The sequence below is a fragment of the Ips typographus genome, linkage group LG7, assembly GCF_016097725.1.
Source record: "Ips typographus isolate SLU linkage group LG7, UJ_Ityp_2.0, whole genome shotgun sequence".
Taxonomy (NCBI): domain Eukaryota; kingdom Metazoa; phylum Arthropoda; class Insecta; order Coleoptera; family Curculionidae; genus Ips; species Ips typographus.
The window spans coordinates 6092952-6116026 of record NC_138428.1 but is presented as its reverse complement, the minus strand read 5'-3'; the positions used below and the strand labels follow the sequence as shown (position 1 = coordinate 6116026).

Here is a 23075-nt window from a genome sequence, read left to right as displayed (position 1 = left end):
CATTGCTAGATTTTCAACCTTTGAAATATGCTGAGCCATTGAATCTGTGGGTAGCATTTTGTACTGATAAAATTGTTCGTGTACCAACATTTTATTTGTCTCCGTTTTTACGTCATAGATCGAGTTTAACTTGTCTAAAACTTGTTTACTGGTCTCACAGTTTTCTATTAGTGAAATTTGATTTAGCCCCATTGCTGCAGTTATTATACACATTGCCTGAGCATCTTTTTTTATTCCACAACTCACCCTCTGCAAATACTTCTGGTTTCGGGGTACTGCCATCTGCAATTCCATACAGGCCTTTAGCTCGTAGGGCGCACTTAACTTGGAATTTCCACTGTTGATAATTTTTGCCTTCAAATTTAGCTATTTGAGCAATATTTCCCAGATCGACGTTACTCATCTTAATGGATTCTTCTTCAGAAAATCAGGTCCAACTAGTTTTAACCTCGACTTCTCTTCTCGATCCGTTCAGTTGATTCACGATCCTTTGCTGCCTCAAGCTTTTATTGACGCCTTTTTTATTTTATCTTATTTTATCGATCGATACGTCCGACACACGGGTTGCTTCACTTCGATACGTCCGACACACGGGTTGCTTCACTTTTTTCTTTTACTTCACTGTCCAAACCACTCTGGGCCCATAACCTATTGGGGTGGTTGGATCTTGGACAGTAAAACACGTTTATTTAACTAACTAATAAACTTGTTTTAATACTAAAAGGGAGGTGAACATTATTGTAATACAACCGACCGACCGACCGACACACGTATTCTAGAACATTCGAACGTCAATTATTTTAGGTGGCGTTGCTTGTCAACCTGTACAATGTTGCCACTGTTACAACAGGTTATTTTATAAACCCAACATTTATTCTTACTTATTTAAGTTAAAAAAACTATTTTAATAATGGATATCACTGAAGATGAACTTCCGGAAGATGTTCTAAAAGCCGCCAACATGGCTAGTTTGAAATTGCTGCCTCTCAAATCGCGAGAAAAATACGAGAAACGGTACGAGTTGTTTACCCAATGGTGCGAACAAAAGGGGATAAAAACCTTAAAGGAAGAGGTACTTTTAGCGTATTTTGTTACTTTAAGCAAAGAATTCAAACCTAACACAATGTGGTCAAAGTATTCAATGCTCAAAAATGTAATAAAAATAAAAAGAGACATCGATATCGGTGAATTTTATAAGCTCACTGCATTTCTGAAAAAGCAGAATGTTGGTTTTAAACCTAAAAAGGCGAAAATTTTTACAAAAGAAGAAATATTCAGTTTTATGAACTCCGCACCAGATGAAATTTACCTGTTAATTAAAGTTGCCACTATATTCGGACTTGCTGGTGCATGTCGAAGGGAAGAGCTAGCCAATTTAACCACTACAGATATTGAAGACAAAGGAAACCTCATAATTGTTAAAATTAGGGATTCCAAAAATCATACAGCAAGAAACTTTATAATATCAGAAGAAGTTCATAACGGAACCTACCTGCAACTGTACAGAAGATACACCGGCCTACGTCCAAAAAAGTCAAACAATCGTTTTTTCCTAGTTTACAGAAAGGGTAAATGTTTTTCGCAAAGTGTTGGAGTAAACAGTTTTGGAAAAATGCCTTCTGAAATAGCTATGTTTTTGAAGTTGCCAAATCCAGAACTCTACACAGGGCACAGTTATCGTCGATCATCGGCAACGTTCCTGGCCGATTCTGGAGAAGGAATCACTGACATAAAACGCTTGGGGGGTTGGAAATCGACTACGGTAGCTGAAGAATACATTGATGAATCCACAAGTTATAAAAAAGGATTAAGTAACAAAATTCTGACCTTCAATCCTAAAGAAAGTGAAGCAGTTCCAAGTACCAGTATTTTACCTTCAGTTGCTCAATCTGCGATCAATTTAAAAAACGCGACCAACTGTACATTTAACATTAATGTTGTTAATAACAATAAATAGTTATAAGTTGTTGTTTTTAATATCAATAAAAATTAAAAACAAAATGTATAGATATTTCATTCGTAGAAAAAATATTGTTCCTAACACGTGTGCAAAGTAGTTTTCCCGCACTTGAAGCTTATCCTGCTAATTGCTTTCGCGTGTGGGAAAACATAACTTTGCACACTGAATAGGAAAACTACTATTTTGGCTCTTTTGGAAGAATTGAATACAATCCAGTTTTTTCGAAAACAAATCAAGGTGGAGCTAAAAAACTGGCCGAAAGTAAATGGTTGGTGCAAAATACTATAAATAAAAACATCTGCCCTGTCAGACTTTTTAATAAACTAATCGCTAAGAGAACAAGCGCCATAACTACAAATAGATTATTTCTAAGTTGCAACCGATTTTGGACCAAGAACAGCAACAAACCATGGTACAAAAATAGTGGACAAAAAATGCAGCCAAAAAAGTTGGTTTAGACACAAAAAGAATAAAAATATCAAATCACTCTAATCGAGCAACTTTCTTTCCACGGTGTTGAAGAACAAGAATTAATAAAGATAACGGGTCACTCTAATGCAAGTTCTATAAAACCATATTTGCAGCTAAATCCCGACCATCATTTAAATATTATTGAGAAAATGACTCAGCCACAACAACTATAACTTCAAATTCAGCAGCTGCAACCATCTTAAGCAATGAAAATCTACCACCACGTGAAGTGAAGCAAGAAAGTAAAGACTCTACACACTCTGTAATTTATCAAAATTGCAATTTCTTTACTAATTGTTCAAACTTTAGGCCTGCTTAAATGTTAATGTAAAAAAATCAACATTTAATATTATTATTACGTTTGTGATGTTTAGTTTAATTAGTAGTTTTGTGTTGTTAAGTAATCGTAGTAGGTGTTCTTTTGTTAATAAAGCAAACGTTGAAAAATGTGTGTTTTCAGGAAATAATCCACTTAAAATTTACATTTGTTATACTAATTCTTGATAGCGATTGGTCAAAATTGATAGGAAGGAAATAATCAAATAAATTTGAGTTAAATTACTCGCATTTTGAAAACTAAACAAGATAAGAATTTCTGGTTTGAGGTATCGATAATAAAGATTCTATTTATTTTAAAAGTCACAGGACCCTTTTTTAACGTCAAAACACTATCCTGAGGGTCACGTGACCGTTTTTTTATTTTTTATACTGACACACTAAATCTATTATACTATAATCTATTTAGACTATTTTTTTCAAAATCGCGTGACCGTTTTAACGTCAAAACAGATCCTGAATGTCACGTGACTCTTAAGATCAAAAATGAAATTTATAATGTCACATGACAGTTTTAAATGTCATTTGATGGATCGCGTAATCGTTTTTCAATTTAACTGATATTTTTAAAGACCCTCTTTACAGTGCAAATGGCCACGTGACAATTTTCAATTATTTTAACGTCAAAACGAACACCTAAAGGTGACGTGATTGTTTTAGATGTCAAAGTATTATTTGAAGAGTCACCTGACTCCTTATAATGTGTAAATGGTCACGTGACGATTTTCAAAAATAAAATATATTTTTAAAAGTCACGTGACTGTAAATAGCGAAATAATGTTTGAAGGGTCACATGACCGTTTTTCAGTTTGAACTGAGATTTTTTTAAATTACGTGACTCCTTTTAATGTGCAAATGGTCACGTAATGATTTTCAATACTCAAATTTAATTTTTTTTAGTCCACGTGACTCTTTTTTAACTTCAAAACGGACCCTAAAGGTCACGTGACTCTTTTAAGATTGAAAATGGATTTTATAATGTCACATGACAGTTTTGAATGTCAAAATGTTATTTAAAGGATCACGTGCTCGTTTTTCAGTTTAAACTGATATTTTTAAAGACACGTGACTGTTTTAGATTTTAAAAATATTATTTGAAGAGTCACGTGACTCCTATTTAATGCCAAAACGGAACCCTGAAGATCACGTGACTGTAAATGGCAAAATATTATTTGACGGGTCACGTGACTAATTTCAATAATTAAATTTAATTTTAAAGATTATGTAACCGTTTTTTAGTTTTAAACTCTAAATCTCGTGACTCATTTTAAGGTACAAATGGTCAGGTGAGGAGTGTGCAATTTTTTCGATTTTTTTTTCCGGAAAAACTGCTGACAGCTAAGTTGACAGTTGTTTTTGACAAGTGATTTTTCCACTTAAAATTTACATTTGTTATACTAATTCTTGATAGCGATTGGTCAAAATTGATAGGAAGGAAATAATCAAATAAATTTGAGTTAAATTACTCGCATTTTGAAAACTAAACAAGATAAGAATTTCTGGTTTGAGGTATCGATAATAAAGATTCTATTTATTTTAAAAGTCACAGGACCCTTTTTTAACGTCAAAACACTATCCTGAGGGTCACGTGACCGTTTTTTTATTTTTTATACTGACACACTAAATCACGTGTCTATTTGTAAGATTAAAATGTCATTTTTAACGTCACGTGACAGTTTTTATATTTAGGCTATTTTTTTCAAAATCGCGTGACCGTTTTAACGTCAAAACAGATCCTGAATGTCACGTGACTCTTAAGATCAAAAATGGAATTTATAATGTCACATGACAGTTTTAAATGTCATTTGATGGATCGCGTAATCGTTTTTCAATTTAACTGATATTTTTAAACACCCTCTTTACAGTGCAAATGGCCACGTGACAATTTTCAATTATTTTAACGTCAAAACGAACACCTAAAGGTGACGTGATTGTTTTAGATGTCAAAGTATTATTTGAAGAGTCACCTGACTCCTTATAATGTGTAAATGGTCACGTGACGATTTTCAAAAAATAAAATATATTTTTAAAGGTCACGTGACTGTAAATAGCGAAATAATGTTTGAAGGGTCACATGACCGTTTTTCAGTTTGAACTGAGATTTTTTTAAATTACGCGACTCCTTTTAATGTGCAAATGGTCACGTAATGATTTTCAATACTCAAATTTAATTTTTTTTAGTCCACGTGACTCTTTTTTAACTTGAAAACGGATCCTAAAGGTCACGTGACTCTTTTAAGATTGAAAATGGATTTTATAATGTCACATGACAGTTTTGAATGTCAAAATGTTATTTAAAGTATCGCGTGCTCGTTTTTCAGTTTAAACTGATATTTTTAAAGACACGTGACTGTTTTAGATTTTAAAAATATTATTTGAAGAGTCACGTGACTCCTATTTAATGCCAAAACGGAACCCTGAAGATCACGTGACTGTAAATGGCAAAATATTATTTGACGGGTCACGTGACTAATTTCAATAATTAAATTTAATTTTAAAGATTATGTAACCGTTTTTTAGTTTTAAACTCTAAATCTCGTGACTGATTTTAAGCTACAAATGGTCACGTGAAGAGTGTGCAATTTTTTCGATTTTTTTTTTCCGGAAAAACTGCTGACAGCTAAGTTGACAGTTGTTGACAAGTGATTTTTCCACTTAAAATTTACATTTGTTATACTAATTCTTGATAGCGATTGGTCAAAATTGATAGGAAGGAAATAATCAAATAAATTTGAGTTAAATTACTCGTATTTTGAAAACTAAACAAGATAAGAATTTCTGGTTTGAGGTATCGATAATAAAGATTCTATTTATTTTAAAAGTCACAGGACCCTTTTTTAACGTCAAAACACTATCCTGAGGGTCACGTGACCGTTTTTTTATTTTTTATACTGACACACTAAATCACGTGTCTATTTGTAAGATTAAAATGTCATTTTTAACGTCACGTGACAGTTTTTATATTTAGGCTATATTTTTCAAAATCGCGTGACCGTTTTAACGTCAAAACAGATCCTGAATGTCACGTGACTCTTAAGATCAAAAATGGAATTTATAATGTCACATGACAGTTTTAAATGTCATTTGATGGATCACGTAATCGTTTTTCAATTTAACTGGTATTTTTAAAGACCCTCTTTACAGTGCAAATGGCCACGTGACAATTTTCAATTATTTTAACGTCAAAACGAACACCTAAAGGTGACGTGATTGTTTTAGATGTCAAAGTATTATTTGAAGAGTCACCTGACTCCTTATAATGTGTAAATGGTCACGTGACGATTTTCAAAAAATAAAATATATTTTTAAAGGTCACGTGACTGTAAATAGCGAAATAATGTTTGAAGGGTCACATGACCGTTTTTCAGTTTGAACTGAGATTTTTTAAATTACGCGACTCCTTTTAATGTGCAAATGGTCACGTAATGATTTTCAATACTCAAATTTAATTTTTTTTAGTCCACGTGACTCTTTTTTAACTTGAAAACGGACCCTAAAGGTCACGTGACTCTTTTAAGATTGAAAATGGATTTTAGAATGTCACATGACAGTTTTGAATGTCAAAATGTTATTTTTAAAGGATCGCGTGCTCGTTTTTCAGTTTAAACTGATATTTTTAAAGACACGTGACTGTTTTAGATTTTAAAAATATTATTTGAAGAGTCACGTGACTCCTATTTAATGCCAAAACGGAACCCTGAAGATCACGTGACTGTAAATGGCAAAAGATTATTTGACGGGTCACGTGACTAATTTCAATAATTAAATTTAATTTTAAAGATTACGTAACCGTTTTTTAGTTTTAAACTCTAAATCTCGTGACTCATTTTAAGGTACAAATGGTCAGGTGAGGAGTGTGCAATTTTTTCGATTTTTTTTCCGGAAAAACTGCTGACAGCTAAGTTGACAGTTGTTGACAAGTGATTTTTCCACTTAAAATTTACATTTGTTATACTAATTCTTGATAGCGATTGGTCAAAACTGATAGGAAGGAAATAATCACGTAAAATGTGCATTGGTAGGTTTTTTGCAAAATTTTTCTTTTAGGCAAATGGTTTCGACTAAATAATTCTTTGGAAAAAATCGTCGAATTTTATCGTCGAATTATTTAGTCTCAATCATTTTCCATAACCTATGATTACTCACCAGTTAATTTTTGACCCAGCATTACCATCCTAGCCACCCAAAAAAAAATAATATCGTGTCCAGTCTCCATTAAGGAAAGGGGATAGTTAGTTGTCAAATCTGAAGTGTTGCCAGGCCATCCAAATGCTGAAAATGGCAACAACGCGGATGAAAACCACGTGTCCAAAACGTCTTCGTCTTGGACAACTTCTGCAACCTGACAGTTTAGCTGTTTGGAAGCTTTAGTTAAAGCTTCTTCAAGACTGTGAGCTGCCACCCAAACTTTCTGACTGGAATTTGGAACTTTACACAAATATGCAGGAATACGGTGGCCCCACCATAACTGTCTGGACACGCACCAGTCCCTACATTTAACTCCTCATGTAACAAACAAAAATACAGTCAAAATTAACACTCACCTGACACTTTCAAGCCAATGAAACCACACTTTATTGAAAGACCGCGGCTCAATTTTCAATTTACCCTCTCGGACATCTTCTACAGCTTGCGCGGCCATTTCTGAACATTTGAGGAACCACTGTGGCCGCACCAGAAACTCTACAACATCCTTGGACCGACTGCATATGGGAATGGTCATTTTATGGTCTTGACAACCACGAAACAATTTTTGTTCTTTCAAGAGGTTTAATACAATTTCTCGTGCTTCAAAACGTTTCAATCCACTTAAATTTCCTTCAGTTATTCTGCCTTCCTGGTCTATGATTGTGTGGTGTTTGAGGTTGTGACGTTTGGCCAACTGAAAGTCAATAGGGTCATGGGCTGGGGTGACTTTTAGAGCTCCTGAATGGGATGAGTTAATATCTACTAATTTTGCAAACAAAAATCACTTACCAGTACCAAAATTGGGATCAACTGAATCGTCTGCGATTACTGGTATTGAGTCATTACGAAAAGGATGGTGAAGGTGGAGTCCTATTAAATGGGCGTACCGTGAATCTGAAGGATTTACAGCCACTGCACTGTCTCCTAAAATGGTCTCAACTCGGGTGGTTGCCACAACAATTTCTGTGAAAATTTACAGCATCAGCAAACTACAGTGGGTTTAAAAGTATAAAATATTTAAACAGCGGGGCAATCGTTGTAGAAAGTTGCAGTGAAATACAACAAAAGAAACTAACTTCTGTTCTAGAAAAAAACCAAAAAATAAATATGTTTATGATTACTGGTATACATAAGCAGGGATATTCAAACGGTGAATTTGTAAACGAACTTCTAAGCTTAAATAGTGAGATAGAAGATGAACTGGGGAGAACTGACATTGCCAATCATATAAAAGTAGTGGCAAAAAAGAATTGCCGTAACCCATCAAAAGAGAACTGGATTTTGGAAGCTCCACCAGATATTGCCAAATGGTTCTTAAAAAAACAAACCCTATGCTTTGACCTTATGAAAGTCTATGTACAAAAACACCTCAATCTGGCCTTTTGTATGAACTGCTGTGGTTTTGGGCACATAGCAAAATATTGTAAAGATAAATCATGCTGTTATCGATGTGGAAAAGAGCATTCTGGAAAGGAATGTACTCAAGACTGTATCAACTGTAAAAAAATGAAATTTGACCCGGAAGACACTAAACAGCACGAGATTACCAATGCCCAATTTATCAAAAAAAACTCAAACAGTATAGGAACCAAGTAAATTATGGTGGCAATTTTTTATGAACAAACAAAGAACAAAATCAAGAGAGCAAAACAAAAGCATTTTGGAACTAAATGTACAGGCAAAAGGCAGTAATCAATCGAGACTTACACCATCATCATATGATGAAGAGGAACCCAGTGACACAAACTCTATAGATATATAAATGATATGATAAGCAGCAACCCTAACTGCAACGTCTTGTGTTTTACTGAACACTGGAAAACTAGTGACCAGCTGGATAAGTATGTGATAGATGGGTTCAAATTAGTATCAAGCTTTTGCAGGGAAGAGGGTAAGCACGGCGGATCTGCATTGTACATCAGAAAAAAGTGTAACTGCAAGGAAAGAGTGGAAATTAAAGAAATGTCCGCGAGCGGAATATTTGAGTGTGTAGCTACAGACGGTAAATTTGGACATTTACTGATAAAATAGAGCTTATGTTAACAACAATTTTTTCACAAAACAAACTAATAGTTATTGCAGGCGATTTTAATGTAGAACTTTTAAAAGAGAACAAAAACAAAGTAGAATTTCTGTCACTGCTGAGATCTTTTGATGTAAATCGGACAATCTTTGAAAGCTTTGTATCTGACCATACTGCCCAGAGAATTGAGTTTCTGATAGATGTTAAAGAACCGCCGGTATACTCCAGAATATTTTCGGATATAAATAAACTCAACTTTTTGGACAGTCTAAAAGAACAAGACTGGTTAGATGTGTATAATGTAGAAAAATGTAATGTAAATGAACAGTGGAGTGTCTTTGCAGACACTGTTGTAGGTCTATTTAACCAACACTTTCCCCGAAAACTTATACATAAACAATCAAAGTCAAGTAAAAGGCCACCCCCCGATCCTCTTTTGCTGGAATGCAAACGCAAGCTGGATAATCTACTTATGCTCTCCAGGTTTGACAATAAGCATAGACAAAGATACAACGAAGCAAAAATGGCATTAAAAAAGCGGACAATAAAACAAAATGCATGTGGTCAATCTGTAGAGACATAACTGGTGGAAAATCCAACCTTGCAGAGAAAAAAATCTCGGGACGTTCTGGGGACATAGGAAATTTGTATAATCACCACCTTTTAGACGTAGCTCCAAACCTTGTAAGGAGCCTGCGGGACATTCCATTTTCATCTAATATTAATAAGAACAATGTTTTTAAAATCGGTGTGTCCGGATGAGATTGAGAAAATTGCCAACAAGCTAAAAAATAAACATAGTAGCGGGATAGATGACCTTCCTACAAGCATAGTAAAACTGGCAACACCTGTGCTAAAAAACGTATTGTCATATTTAATAAATAACTCGTTCAGTGCTGGAATTTTTCCAGACAACCTCAAAATTGCATTGATAAAACCCTTGTACAGGATGGTCCAGTTTTAAATGTCAATAATTCACCAATCCATAGCCAATTAAAAAATAAGTTGACAGGCATTATGTCATTTTTCTGAAAAGTGCTTCCTAAGGAAAATACAGTCCTTCAAATTTCTGTTTAAAAAATCGTTTTTTTTTGTCATAACTGTCAGACCGTTGGAGCAATATTGATCAAATTTGGAACAAGCACTTTATTACACGTTATTACGGTCAAAGACCCAAAACTAACCTAACCCAACTTAAAAATTGTCTTGGAAACGGAAAATTCACTTAAGAAGTTTAAAAAATATTATTGTAGCCAGTTTTTATAGTTTCCAGACAAACTAAAAGACTTTAGTTTTGAAAATTGAATTAGAAAAGATAAAAATTTCAGAAGCTTAAAAATTGTGTTTGTAACCAGTTTTCATGCAAATCGAGAAACTTTAATACTAAAAATTGACTTGTAGACATAAAAACTACTTTTTCAACAATTTGTGACTACAAATTCATACATTTAAACCTTAAAAATTGACTTGAATCCCAAAATGTGACTGAACTAATGAAAAGTGACATCAGAAGCTTAAAATTTGCATTTGAAGTAAGTTTTCATAATTTGAAGACAAATTTCAATATTTTAGTCCTGAAAATAGTCTTGGATGCAGGACATTAACATTAGATTCATGAAAATTGTCTTGAAAACGAACTTTTCGTGCTTTTTACTTTGCTTTTCATTTTCTTCGAATTCTGGACTATTTTTAGTGCTTCAAAACTGCTTTCAGCTTGGAAAATCGAGTTTCAAGACTATCTTCACCAAGTTATTGACATAGCAAACTTAAAGAACAATTTTTACATTCTTCAAAGACTTAAAATAGCATTCCAAGCTTTGTCACCATTAAACTCGACTTCTAGACACCTCAGTGCTAAAAATTCGGGTATTTCTTAATAAACTAGACTGTTTTTAGTGTTTTAAGGCTGTTTTCAGTGCCTTAAATCGAGTTTCAAGACTATCTTTTCAAAGTTTTTGACTTATCAGGCCTAAAAGCCAGTTTGTCCACTGACCATAATCTTGAAAATGTTATTTCAAGTTTCTTCACTATTAAATTGACTTCTACACTCATAGGTGCAATAAATTGTAGCATCTCTAAGAAATTCAGACTGTTTTTAGTGTTTTTTAAGACATTTAATTTACTTCTAGACTTGTTGTCCAGTCCAGAAAATTCAGTTGTACACCAATTAAAGTCTTGAAAATATACTTTTGGACTCAGTCAGTCAGTTCTAGCATTAAAAGTCAACTTTTATATTATTTTTAGTAGTAAAAAATGATTTTCATGCACAATACAATCTTTGTCTTGATTTCCGGACTTTTTTTAGTTCTTAAATGCCAGTTTCAGACACTCAACCAGGATGGCAGTCTGAAAAAGCGAATCATAAGACCATTCCTAGTAGTAAAAAAGTTTTTAGACTATTCAGTACAAATTTGGACTTTCACAAGTCTTGGATGTTCAGTTTTAAACTATAAAACGATTTTTTAAATTGAAATTTGGAGGACTGTATCTTCCTTAGGAAACGTTTTTCAGAAAAATGACATAATGCAAGTGAATTTTTTGATTAGCTGTCAAATGGTGAATTATTGACATTTAAAACTGGACCACCCTGTATAAGGGGGGCGATCCTGAAAATCTAGACAGTTACAGGCCTATAAGTTTGTTACCTAGTTTTTCGAAAATCTTTGAATTTGCAATGAATACTAGATTGATTGGCTTTTTTGGGTGAATGTAATGCTTTCAGTAATTGTCAACACGGCTTTATTAGAGATAGATCAACTGAAACGGCTGTTTTCGAATTTATAGGGCGCATATTAAGTTACCTAGAAAAAGGTGAGCTTGCAATTGGCATGTTCCTTGATCTATCTAAGGCTTATGATTGTTTGAATAGACGTATACTTATTGAGAAACTGGAACTGTATGGTATTAGGGGCAACGCAAAGAATTGGCTGAGCAGTTATTTAACAAACAGAAAACAATGTATTAGCGGAACTAAAAATGGAATAACGGAACGTTCCGCTATTTTGCAGATCGATGCAGGAATAGCGCAGGGTAGTATTTTGGGGCCACTTCTGTTTATAGTGTTTGTTAATGATCTGTCTTCCATAATTGGAGATCCCTCTCAATACATTGTAAATTTTGCAGACGACACTAACTTGCTTACAGCAAGAATTTTCTTTGAAGCGACTGGTTTTCAAAAAACAAACTTATTCTGAACAAAGAAAAAACAAATGCCATTGTTTTCAGAACCAAACAATCGACAACCGCTAAACCAGAAACTTTTAAAATAAATGATGCAAACATCACCGTATCCGAAAGTGTAAAATTTCTAGGTATTTACATTAATGAATTTTTAGATTGGTCAGTCCATATAAACGACACTGTTAAAAAACTAAATTCAGTTTGTTATGTTATGCGGGTCATTAACAAATACATGGAAGAGAAAATGGTGTACCTGGCAAACTTTGAGTCTGTTATGAAGTATGGTATAATTTTTTGGGGACGACATTCACTGATACAGAACGTTTTTGTAGCACAAAAACGTGCTGTAAGAATAATTAAGAAAAAAAAGTTCCTGGAAAGCTGTAGGGGTGAGTTTAGGAATCTGGGTATAATGACAGTACATGCAATTTATGTTTATGAATGTCTCCTATTTTACATTAAGCATAAGGAACATTTCGACATACAATTCCAAAATAAGTATGAAACCAGACAATTAGAAGTCCTCTATCCGGCTCACAGACTCAAACTTACAGAAAAGTGACCCCAGTATATGTGCTTAAAATTATTTAATGTACTACCATCATTTTCATTTCATGTTTGTAAAACATTACTTGAAAATAAAGATTATTATTATTATTATTATTATTAAAACTAGTTTCATTCTAAAAACTTAGTACTCACCTTCCTCTGAATCTACAACTTTGTAGGCAAAATTGACTAAAACCCCAAACTTAACAGGATGTTTGTAACCTGGAACTGTTACATTGGTGGGTCCATCGAGTGTCAAATGATCAACTTCTACATCAGAAATCGCGCTCCTCAAAGCACATGACCAGTTGACTAGATGATCAGCCCTGTAGATCAACTGTTGTTCAAACAGTTTAATAAAGGCTTCAGTGACTGCTTGGGTGCGTTGGGGATCCATTGTAAAAAACTCACGCTCCCAGTCCATGCTGACATTCAGTCTCTTTAGTTGCCCCCCTATAAAGAGCTCAAAAAAAATTAAACTTTCACAACCTTGTGACTAGAAACCAACCAATACTGGAAGCTTTATCAAGCTTCCATTTAAGTACTTCTTCCTCAAAAGCCTTGCGGCCGATATCATGTCTGGTTAAACCCCTTTCCTTCCATAGTTTCTTTTCAACCACAACCTGAGTGGCAATACCTGCATGATCCATGCCTGGCACCCATACAGTGGGTCTTCCATGCAGTTTATACCTGCTCAATCAACTTAAATTCTACCCTACACACAACAAGAGAGTAAATTACCATTTAACCAATGCATCTTGAATAGAGACTGTAAGAGTGTGACCTAGATGCAATGTGCCTGTTATGTTGGGTGGTGGAAGAATCAAAGTGAAGGGAGGTTGGTTTGATGCAGAATTGGCAGTGAAGTAATTGTTGTTGAAGGAAAGTTTTTCCAATTCATTAGGTTTGTAACCAGGCCCCAAAACTGCAAGACAGAGAAAACCTCTTAGTATCTTTCTACTATGAAACTATGTGTGTAAATGTTTATGTTTATTTTACTTCTGTTTAGAGATTACTCAAAACTAAAAGCATTTTAGCCATTAAGTACAGGTCAAGATGAATAGAAACTTACCCTTATTTTCAGAACTACCTTCATCACTAAAACACCTTTTTGTGTATTGCAGGCTAGACCAAATACCGACACGCTTGTTACATAATTTACACTGTCTACTAGCCTTAAGCATTATTTGAAATTTTAAAAAGAATCGAAAAAGGCCCCGGTAAATTCGAAAACACAAAAAGTTTGGTATTTGAGGTTAGGTTGTCCTGAATGTGTCACTTCTCTAAAGTGATCCAAATTGATTACAGAGTTAGTCGCATCTCTCTTACACATTCATGTAACAGAGAAAGAAACACACTCTGTGATGTTTGCAATTACAAATAAGTTATTTTAAGAAGGACGGATTTTTAGTTTTTAGAATTGTCAGGTAGAAACCGTCCAAGTGAGTTAATAATACAGGTTATATGAGTGCAACAAAGATGGCAAGTTTGGCACAAACGTTTATAGAAGACCGCCTGGGAAATTACAAATTATTTCAATTGTTACAGGGAAGAAAAACTTGAAAATCGCTTCTACAAAAGCCATATCGAATTTTACGCAAATTAATGAAATTTAACCTAAAATTCCGCACCTCTTTACTTTCCCAGCCACCATCCGCCATTTTCCAACACGCATAGCAACAAGGTTTTTCGGGTGCTAAAATGGATCAGGAATCCTTCAGCACCTTAGAAGTGGCAAATTTACAGAAATTAATCGAGGGGAATGCCGTGGACGAGTGAGTAAACAGGCCAGAATTCAATTTTTTGTTCGTTTAGCTTCAATTTTTTTTTGCCGGCATATGATTGACGTGCAAAGTTAACTGTCTGATGCGATTTGTCATTTCGGTTTAGTGGATTTAAGTTAAAATCTCTACGCAGGCTAATTAACGATGATCAGCAGATTAAAGACGAAGATATACTGTTTTTCTCGCAGTATGGCCATCTGGAGGGGGCTCAGGGGGAGGCTACTCTTGCAGTGCAACAAACCTTCCAAGATAACAACTACGGTACTAATACACACGTTTTATTAGTTAGCAAAGTATTAAATACTCATTAATAGATGGGTTGACGATGGTTGGGGCCCAGGAAGGCTTTCATCAGCCACCCCCGATTGGAAACCAGCCCATGACCCATCTCCCTAAATACAAGGTTCTAGACGGGAAAAGCACTAGAGTTTTTGAGTGCGGAATATGTGGGTTGTGTACTGTTTAAAGAGGTAAATAAGTGTTAAATTTGTGAATATAATTTAGGTGGGAAGGAGTTCGGGCACCAGTACACTTTGCTTAGGCATTTGCCCACTCACACTGATGAAAGAAAGTTCCATTGCCTCACTTGTGGGAAATGTAAGCGTTTTGTTAATTTTTTGATCAAGATCAGCTCACCACGTGACTTTGACAGCTTTTCGGCAGATGTCGACGTTGTCGCAACACAAGGCCATCCATTCTACTGCACGTCCCTACGTCTGTCAAATATGCAATAAAAACTTTAATAGAGTGTCCACTTTAATATCGCACAGCAAGACTCATACCGGGGTGAAACCACACCGCTGTCATCTGTGCAACAAAGCTTTTCATCAGAAAGGTAAGATAAATGTTGTGTTTTTGCTGACCAATCACAAACTACAGCTGTGGATTGATATACAAATCACAAACAGGAAATTTGCGTAATCACATTTTTACGCACACCAACGAGCGTCCCTACAAATGCGATGTGTGTGACAAAGGTTTCAATCAAATGTCCAATTTAATGTGTCACAAAATGAAGGTAGGGGTTTCCTTTACCCAGCTGGGATGTAACCAAAAAAAATTGCAGGCGCACAAACGCGAAGGGGAATCAAACTACATGTGCGTGTTGTGCGGCGAAAATTTTGACAAACCCATCAATTTAAGACAACACAAACAGTTTAAGCACGGAATCAATCCCCCCACCACGCTCCCGATGGAAATCACGCCCCCTAGAGGCGCTCCTTTAAAGTACCATCCTTCTGACCCTGCCTAATAACCACACCCACTAATCCTCACTCCCTAGAGATTACTCGAGCGCGATTATCGTGGATCCAATCAACACTGAGGCGATGAAATTGGCTCTGTCATCGGGTGAGACTCCGTTTGCACTCCTGCGCCCTCTGTCAGGGATTCCAGTACTGGTCCGGGTGATTCCGGCCGGTGACAAGCAAATGCTGGTGCCGGCCACTGCGGAAGATTTGAAAAAGTACGGACACATTTCGATTAAGGCCAAAGTGGACGAGACGCAGACAAAGACCAAAGGGTGCGTGGTGCAGATCAAAGTGCCCGTAGTTGCTACAGTTATCCAGAAATGTAATGCTGGAAACTTTTCCATGAACGTCGTTAGTCCTGAGGGAAGTAGCAACGGAGGGGAGTTTAACGCTGACAGTTTCGTTTACACCTCTACGGTGGGGGTAGGGGATGACGTGACAGTTGACTTTCCTTCTGGTAAGTTGACTATACTCACATTCAAGCCACTTTAACTCGTAAACGTACAGAAGCTGAAAACATGGACAATTTTATGTTGAATCACAAATACGACGCCATTTTGGAAGGTTTGAATTATACCGACGTTAATCTAATGAATCAACAGAGTGACGAGTTGATGAACAGAAATTTAGACAGTAAGTGTCAAAACAACAATATAATCTACTACTGTGGGTTTTTTGTTTCAGTAAATGCAATGGAGTTTAGCTTTGAGGTGCCGCAGGACGCTCGAGAGCTACCGCCCTCTGTCGTACCAGATTTTGTTCCTATTGATGCGTAAAATAACCACTTTTTGACAGACCAGTTAATGTTTTGTTTTGTTGAGTTTTTTTGATTATTTCTTGGCAGTTGATAAGCGTTTAAAATTCCCCAGTTTGCGTGTGTGTGTGAATCACTCGATGGTATTCCGGCAAAGTATTTTTTAATGATTCCTTTTGGGTGGATAATCGGTGTTTTAGCCGCCGAAATGCAAATCGCCTACGCTCTCAGATCATTGGGCGCATATAAATAGCCAAACCAGGTATGGGTCGTTAGGTGGTTTTTGGCTAGGTTTACACTCACGGTGGTTTTGTTTTAATTTGAGCCACTCTGTACTGACCACACTATAGTGTATGTTGGTTGGCGTTATTTAAAACCAGCCAGTGAAAAAGTAAAAAAAACACTAGAATATGTGTCGGACAAAAGATTGACGGTGTAAACGCGCATGAAATAAACTCATTTGGGCATACCTGTCCAAATTTATTCTTCTCCGTTCGGTTTTTTGCCGGTTTCAGCTCCGGGGAATTAAAATATGCGGTTTAAGACACGGATGAGAGCGCAAAGCGCTTTTTGGGCCTTTTTTCGAGCCGCTTTAGCTCGTGTTTTAAATGAATTACGGACCGATTGGACCGTCATGCCTGGTCGCCCTTATAGAAAAGAACGTTTTTAGTTACACGAAAAAAATCTGAAAGCAGTGCAAAAATGTGGTCGTTCTATACGGAATTAATATGGTCGACAAATGAGAAATCGATGTTGAAACTATCTTGAATGTTAAAAGCTTTAAATTGGCTACTGGTTTTGACTACCACTCACTGAATCTACCATAGCATCTTACTGGAATGACATCAGGAAAAAACAAAAAACCACTTGACAGGTCGCGAGGTGTTAATTTGAAGCAATGATGGCCGGTCACGACAATTCAGGTCGGGCGGACGAGGCGGCCACTTACTCGCCCCGTGCTAATTGATCGCTCTTTGACTTTACCGTGAACTGGCACTGTCATAAAGGGCCCGTCCAAAGGGTTTCAGCTATGTATTATTCTAGGGAATTTTTTAACACATTCTAAATTAAACGTTCCACAGGAACCACTCGAAATCTTTAAAAAGGTCGTTAATTTCGTAGACAAATAGTGTTTTTTCCACCTAAATATACACGGTTCGAGCACGTTTTCTACCTGAAAGGGATTGGTTTGTAGACCACTAGGAACTTCCTATTACTTAAAATACAAACCCCATGATCAAATGGGGGGTTCGAACACTAATTTACGATTCAAATTTCCGCATTTACATAGCAAATGATACGACAGAAGCACGGTGAAAATAACCCAAACTTTTTCAAAGTTAAGGCAAAAGTTGCTGTTTTTTCTATCCTCAATAATTGATTCTTAAGGATTTTAGTTGTTTCTAATGCCTACCATCAGATTCTCTTCACTTGCATTTAAGGCGCTTTCTTTCAAACCATGATTTCCGATCCAAAAGCGTTATGATCTTAAAGTCACATGACACCATGATTACAAAATTACACAAAGGTCACGTGACTTTTGAATTCAAAATCACAAACTTTTTTTCACATTTCACTGTACATATAGGATTTACGCAAATGCTGCAAGTATAGCCTTAGCTTTGGATTAAGTTTTAATTTGACTGTGACATTCTAAACTTGATTTCTGTCACAGTCAAATCACAGCTTAACCACGAGTGTCTTGATTCTACAGGAAAATATTCCATAAAAATATTACTAAAGTCTATTGGCGTTTCAAGATAAGAGATGCTCCCCCTTGTGATCAGTTTCGAAAACAGTTTCGTGCATTCCAGCTGTCATTTTTCCGTTTGTTTACATTGATCTTGGTTAGAAATTTAGCGCTGGGTTGCATAAATATGAAGTGACAGTGTCATATTATTTATAATGTTAGGTTAGAAATGGGTTGCCCGATTTTAGTTCAACTGGCGCTTCGATCTTAACTTCTAAGGTCTAAAATTACTACTGCGGTAGACTTTACTTATAGAAAGAGATAGATTTGATATTAATAACGGGAGAATCCAAATCTCTTATATTTTTTCTTAAAATCACTGGATTTAAATTACGCACGTACACAAATTGTTCAAATTCGTATATGTTGCAAAATAAATTACAAAAACAAAATACAAACTTGTAGTCGTTTGCTTATGAGGTGTGGCAACACTGCTTCGGCGTGTCAATTGCAGAATGACATTTAGGGCAGATAAATGTCATTACTGTCATTTTTTAAAAAAGTAGAGGTGTTAAGATAACAATAACAATAATTATGTTTATGTTTTTTACGATTATTACGCATTTTGATGATTATGAATAAAACCAACAGAAATTAATTCATCTCCTTATTATTTCCCCCACAAACTAAATAATATTTATTATTATAATTAACAATTTTACAGTAGACAGAGACTGAAAACAGTAGATCTACCGCAAAAGCGGTAGAACTGGCAGCACTGGGCTGGCCGCAGTGACGTAATAATGGTCGTTCCTTGTCTATTAGTTGTGAACTGATCGAGACGGAATTTTGACGTCATTAATTCTTTAATTTTGTGTGGGCTGTACTTTGAGCAAAAACAACAACTATCAGGAAGTAGCAAATACCCCGTTTGCATGCATTAAAGCGATCGAGACGGAAGTCGCCATCTTTGTCCCCCACATCCGCCTACTGCGCAATTGAATTAAACTTCCGAAGTTAGTCGTAAAACAGTTTTGTTTATATGTGTTGTTTTTGTTTGTTTTGCTTTTTGGTCCGTTAAAGGTTAATTTTTGCAAACTTAAATTAGTTGAATTATTATTGACGAGTGGATTTGTGAATAGTGAGCAATAGCAGATTGATTATCGTCACTGATTTTCTGACATTTGACGGCCGCCATACTGAACGATTTTTGTCCCCCTCTTTGATTGCTATTGCTCCTTCCTGCTATATTTGTTTATTCATTGGCGTTGTATTTGTGTTTTTTCTATTTTGATATTTTCGGTAACCGAAATGTTTAAACAGCACAGTGAGGCAAACAGCGGCTGATAGATGTTTCATGTGACATACAGAAGGTTGCTGCATCCCTTATTTTGCAAGTTTACCATCAAGAAAGTAAAACACACAGAATCAGTACCAACACCAGCCTGCACAATTCAAATAAAGTAATTTTACTAGTAAATAACGACAATGATTTAATTTTTTCCAGCTTAACCTCACTCTTCTAAGTCTTGTCAAATCGGTAAACAACTGAAGCACTGTCAAATGTCAATTGTCAATCAATATGTTTCTGTCCTTTGCTAACCTTAAAAAAACACTGAAGCAATGTTGCCGAATGATCTCGTAAAAAAGGTAATGATAGACACAAAACAATTTTCTTGCACTGACACGAAGCAATACTGGGGGCAATTGCTTCATCTATATCGGTAGCAAAAAACGAAAATAATTTTTAAAAAATACTCTATATGTCTGGCTTAACGAAAATAAAACTTCTGGAACTCTCAAGCTGGCAACCGCGAAATATCAATGAAAACCTGTAGAAATCAAGATAGAGGACTAATCAACTTATTAAAGTATTTTTCTTTTTTAATGGACAAAATACGCGCATAGATTAGTTTTATCCTTTTTTATTTGTATGAAACAGAGACAAATAGACACACATTCTTTAGTTGACATCTATCATTACCGACAGAACTAACTGTCATTGTCATTGTCAACGGTGCCTGTGATTTCGGTTTGCAGCGTCGCGTATACAACTGACAATTAGTTTTTGTCAGTCACTGTCACTTTTTTGTAGCTCATTATTAACTTGAATCAGCAAAATTTGAGAAGAAAAATGATCTTCTAACAAGTACTTTAGGTCGGTACCCGGTACAACGGGTTCAGAAACCGCCCAACCCGAATGTAAAAGGAGACAGATAAATGAGAGTCATCATGTATTATCCCAGGGGCATATAAATTTAGGACCTATTATGCAGTTATTCAGCGAGCAACGAACATATGTTCGCGTATATTAAGTATGCGGGAGCTAGGTTCGGTAATCCGGGAGGCTCGAAAGTTGGGGTTTGGTTGTTTGCCCGTCCACCCACCTACTGTCCGCGCTAACGAGGACAGCAAACAAACCGAAGACAAAATGGCCGCCCCGTTCGTTTTTTTTCTCGGTATAATGTACGTTTTATTGTCCTGTTTGATTAGCGCCTCGATTCTGGACAAACAAAACGATGTGGTGGCGCGCATGTCGTGCCACCACGAAAGCGTGAAAAACCATGAGAAATACCCGGCAGTAACGGGTTAGGTTGAATTTTGAAATTAATATCCACTTCAACTCGATGGAAAAGTGTTTGTTTTGACTTTTAGCGATCGCGGAACGCGTATACCCACTCGCATCTCAAAGCTAATATTTGTTCGGTCGTTCTTAGTGGCTGGCTTAACTGAATTTCAATTATTATTGAACATTCCAGTGTCTTTTGCTTGTCAGTGGTGCACCTACTAGATTCCAGTAACAACTGTCAAGCTAACAGTTGACATTGCTGTAATAATTGACAGTACTGAGAATGTGTTCAGTCAAAACGCCCTCTGAATTTAAAAAAATTGAAAACCTAACCTAACCAAACAAAAACACTGTTTTTCTTCTTTTTGAATTTCACACTTGAAATGCACAAGATGTCAGTTACAAAATCTGTTTTGTTACAAAATCTGTTGGCTTATATGATTGGTCAAAAGAATCACAAACTATCTAAACGCGATAATGTTAATCGTTTTAGGACACATTCGACGAGATGTATTCTGTAACGTCATTTGATGATAGATCACGTGATACCTGTTGCAATTTGCAAATTAAATGGTCACATGATGTGATCGAGAATGCTTGGAGTGTCTATCAGAACGCGCACCTGTCACCTTCAGTTGTTGTTGATATTTCAAGTAAAATGATAATGTACTGCACATGTAGACCTAGAGCATAACTCATATGAAATTTGACATTGGCAATACCTAAATCAAACCTAAAGTCTTAGTTTCTTGAAAAAAAATTTAAAAAAGGGCAAAAGTCGAGTTTTTCAAATGGAACAACCGTACTTTTATATCTGGTACACCATATATCTGTGACGTAGGAAAGGTCAAACGGCGGTGAAGACGGAGCTGAAATTGTAGGTTATGTTAATGTGTATTTTCTAGTGATTTGTGTTTAGGAAGTTATTTTCTTGACGAAAAACGCCGTTTAAGAGTTGTGTTGTTCAATCGTGTTGTAGGAGCTGCTCCAATGAGATATTTTTACGAGAGAAGCCGAAACCGGTGGAGTAATTTGCGTGTTACGTCCTGACTTAACACTTCCACGTACGTTATGAATCCATTGTAAATAAGTAGTATGGTTCATTTTTTTCCCGTGGCGGTTACGTCATCAAGTGCTCCGCCATATTGAAATTTAGTCCCAACTGACAGTCGGCTAAACATTTTGAGGTTAGGAATTTTAAAAAGTTGAAAAACACCAAAAACTACAAACAGAAGAAATAAAAACTTAATTTAGGGTTGTTTAAGTTTATTAATTAGTGTTGTTATTGCGAGACTTTTGTAGAATTTAAGATTTTTCTTCACCAAACTGGAAAACTTGCAACATTTGGTGGTAAACAAAGACGGAAAGTTCCAATCAAACTTTGGCTTGGGAACAACAACCACATTCAATTTAAATTATCTGGAAAGAACATCACAGATAGGTGCATTCAAACGAGTCATTAACAGCCCAATACCAACGTTTCAAGAATTATTCCATAAAATTTGCAAGAAAGGAAAGGCAATGTGTGTATCTTGGGGACTATTAAATCCTAAAGCAGTGTTTTAATTTATGAAATAAAAAAAAAAATGTCTCTTTGTTTACTTTTTGTCAACAATGGCGGCCGATTTTCCGTGTCTTGTCGTCCTGATTCATTGCCGACGTGACTAGATGACGTCAAAATTCTATCGCGCTCGGAACGCATGTAATAGACAAGAAAGGCAAATGATGACGTAACCGCCATGGGAAAATAAATGGACCATAGTATGTAGGCTGTGCATGTATATCGTCTGCACAGCTCCATCAAGCGTGCTGGACGAATTTGACGTCACGATGTCGTAATTTGACAGTTGCCCGTAATATTATTTTCTTCAATTACGTCATCGTGACGTGTCAACTTTCAAATGTCAAATACATGCACCGCCTACCTTGTGGTGTGTTATTCGAGCAAAACTATCTTACGCGTATGGTAGCACATAAATTCATTTAATTGTGTTTATTTCAAAAAGTATCAATTTTTTTAATAAGTAATATGCATAAACTCTTAGAATTAACCTTGTTTTAGCACGACAAAACATAAAAACCTAGAAAAAAACCGTTTTTTGATATGCAAAAATTACGATTAGCGATAAAATTGACAGAAGAAGTGCGTTCCGTATGTTAAGCGATGTAATTTAGCATTTAAGCAATGCTGTTGTTGTGATTAATCAAAAAAGCACCTTTTGACAAACTACCCACTCTGCTGTGATTTACTCATCACACGTTGACTGACATATTAGAACAGAATCACCCTACAAAATAAGTAACTATAAGCGCAACGACCC

At 35.8% G+C, this 23075-nt stretch overlaps 3 protein-coding genes across 4 annotated transcripts; 1 reads left to right on the top strand and 2 right to left on the bottom strand.

Annotated features, from left to right (window-relative positions):
- Nucleotides 1-6905: 6905 nt before the first annotated feature.
- LOC145731943 (valine--tRNA ligase-like) lies at nucleotides 6906-7490 on the bottom strand. Its single transcript, XM_081983937.1, has 2 exons — nucleotides 7312-7490; nucleotides 6906-7257 (listed from the first exon to the last, which is right to left on the bottom strand). Exons 1-2 carry the CDS (start codon nucleotides 7488-7490, stop codon nucleotides 6906-6908), a joined length of 531 nt encoding a protein of 176 aa, XP_081840063.1.
- LOC145731984 (valine--tRNA ligase-like) lies at nucleotides 7454-13972 on the bottom strand. Its single transcript, XM_081983991.1, has 6 exons — nucleotides 13780-13972; nucleotides 13449-13632; nucleotides 13216-13397; nucleotides 12861-13160; nucleotides 7745-7918; nucleotides 7454-7649 (listed from the first exon to the last, which is right to left on the bottom strand). The coding sequence occupies exons 1-6, from the start codon at nucleotides 13889-13891 to the stop codon at nucleotides 7588-7590; spliced, it is 1014 nt and encodes a 337-aa protein (XP_081840117.1). The 5' UTR covers nucleotides 13892-13972; the 3' UTR covers nucleotides 7454-7587.
- A 236-nt stretch (nucleotides 13973-14208) lies between these two features.
- Nucleotides 14209-16540, top strand: LOC145731974 (uncharacterized). Of its 2 annotated transcripts, none has more exons than XM_081983979.1 (10): nucleotides 14209-14482; nucleotides 14625-14752; nucleotides 14806-14937; nucleotides 14996-15088; nucleotides 15144-15326; nucleotides 15400-15509; nucleotides 15558-15718; nucleotides 15774-16198; nucleotides 16252-16374; nucleotides 16426-16540. In XM_081983979.1, the coding sequence occupies exons 1-10, from the start codon at nucleotides 14409-14411 to the stop codon at nucleotides 16515-16517; spliced, it is 1521 nt and encodes a 506-aa protein (XP_081840105.1). In that variant the 5' UTR covers nucleotides 14209-14408; the 3' UTR covers nucleotides 16518-16540. The 2 variants fall into 2 exon arrangements, with proteins under 2 accessions (XP_081840105.1, XP_081840104.1); XM_081983978.1 differs by having other exon boundaries at nucleotides 14214-14482; nucleotides 16249-16374.
- Nucleotides 16541-23075: the final 6535 nt, after the last annotated feature.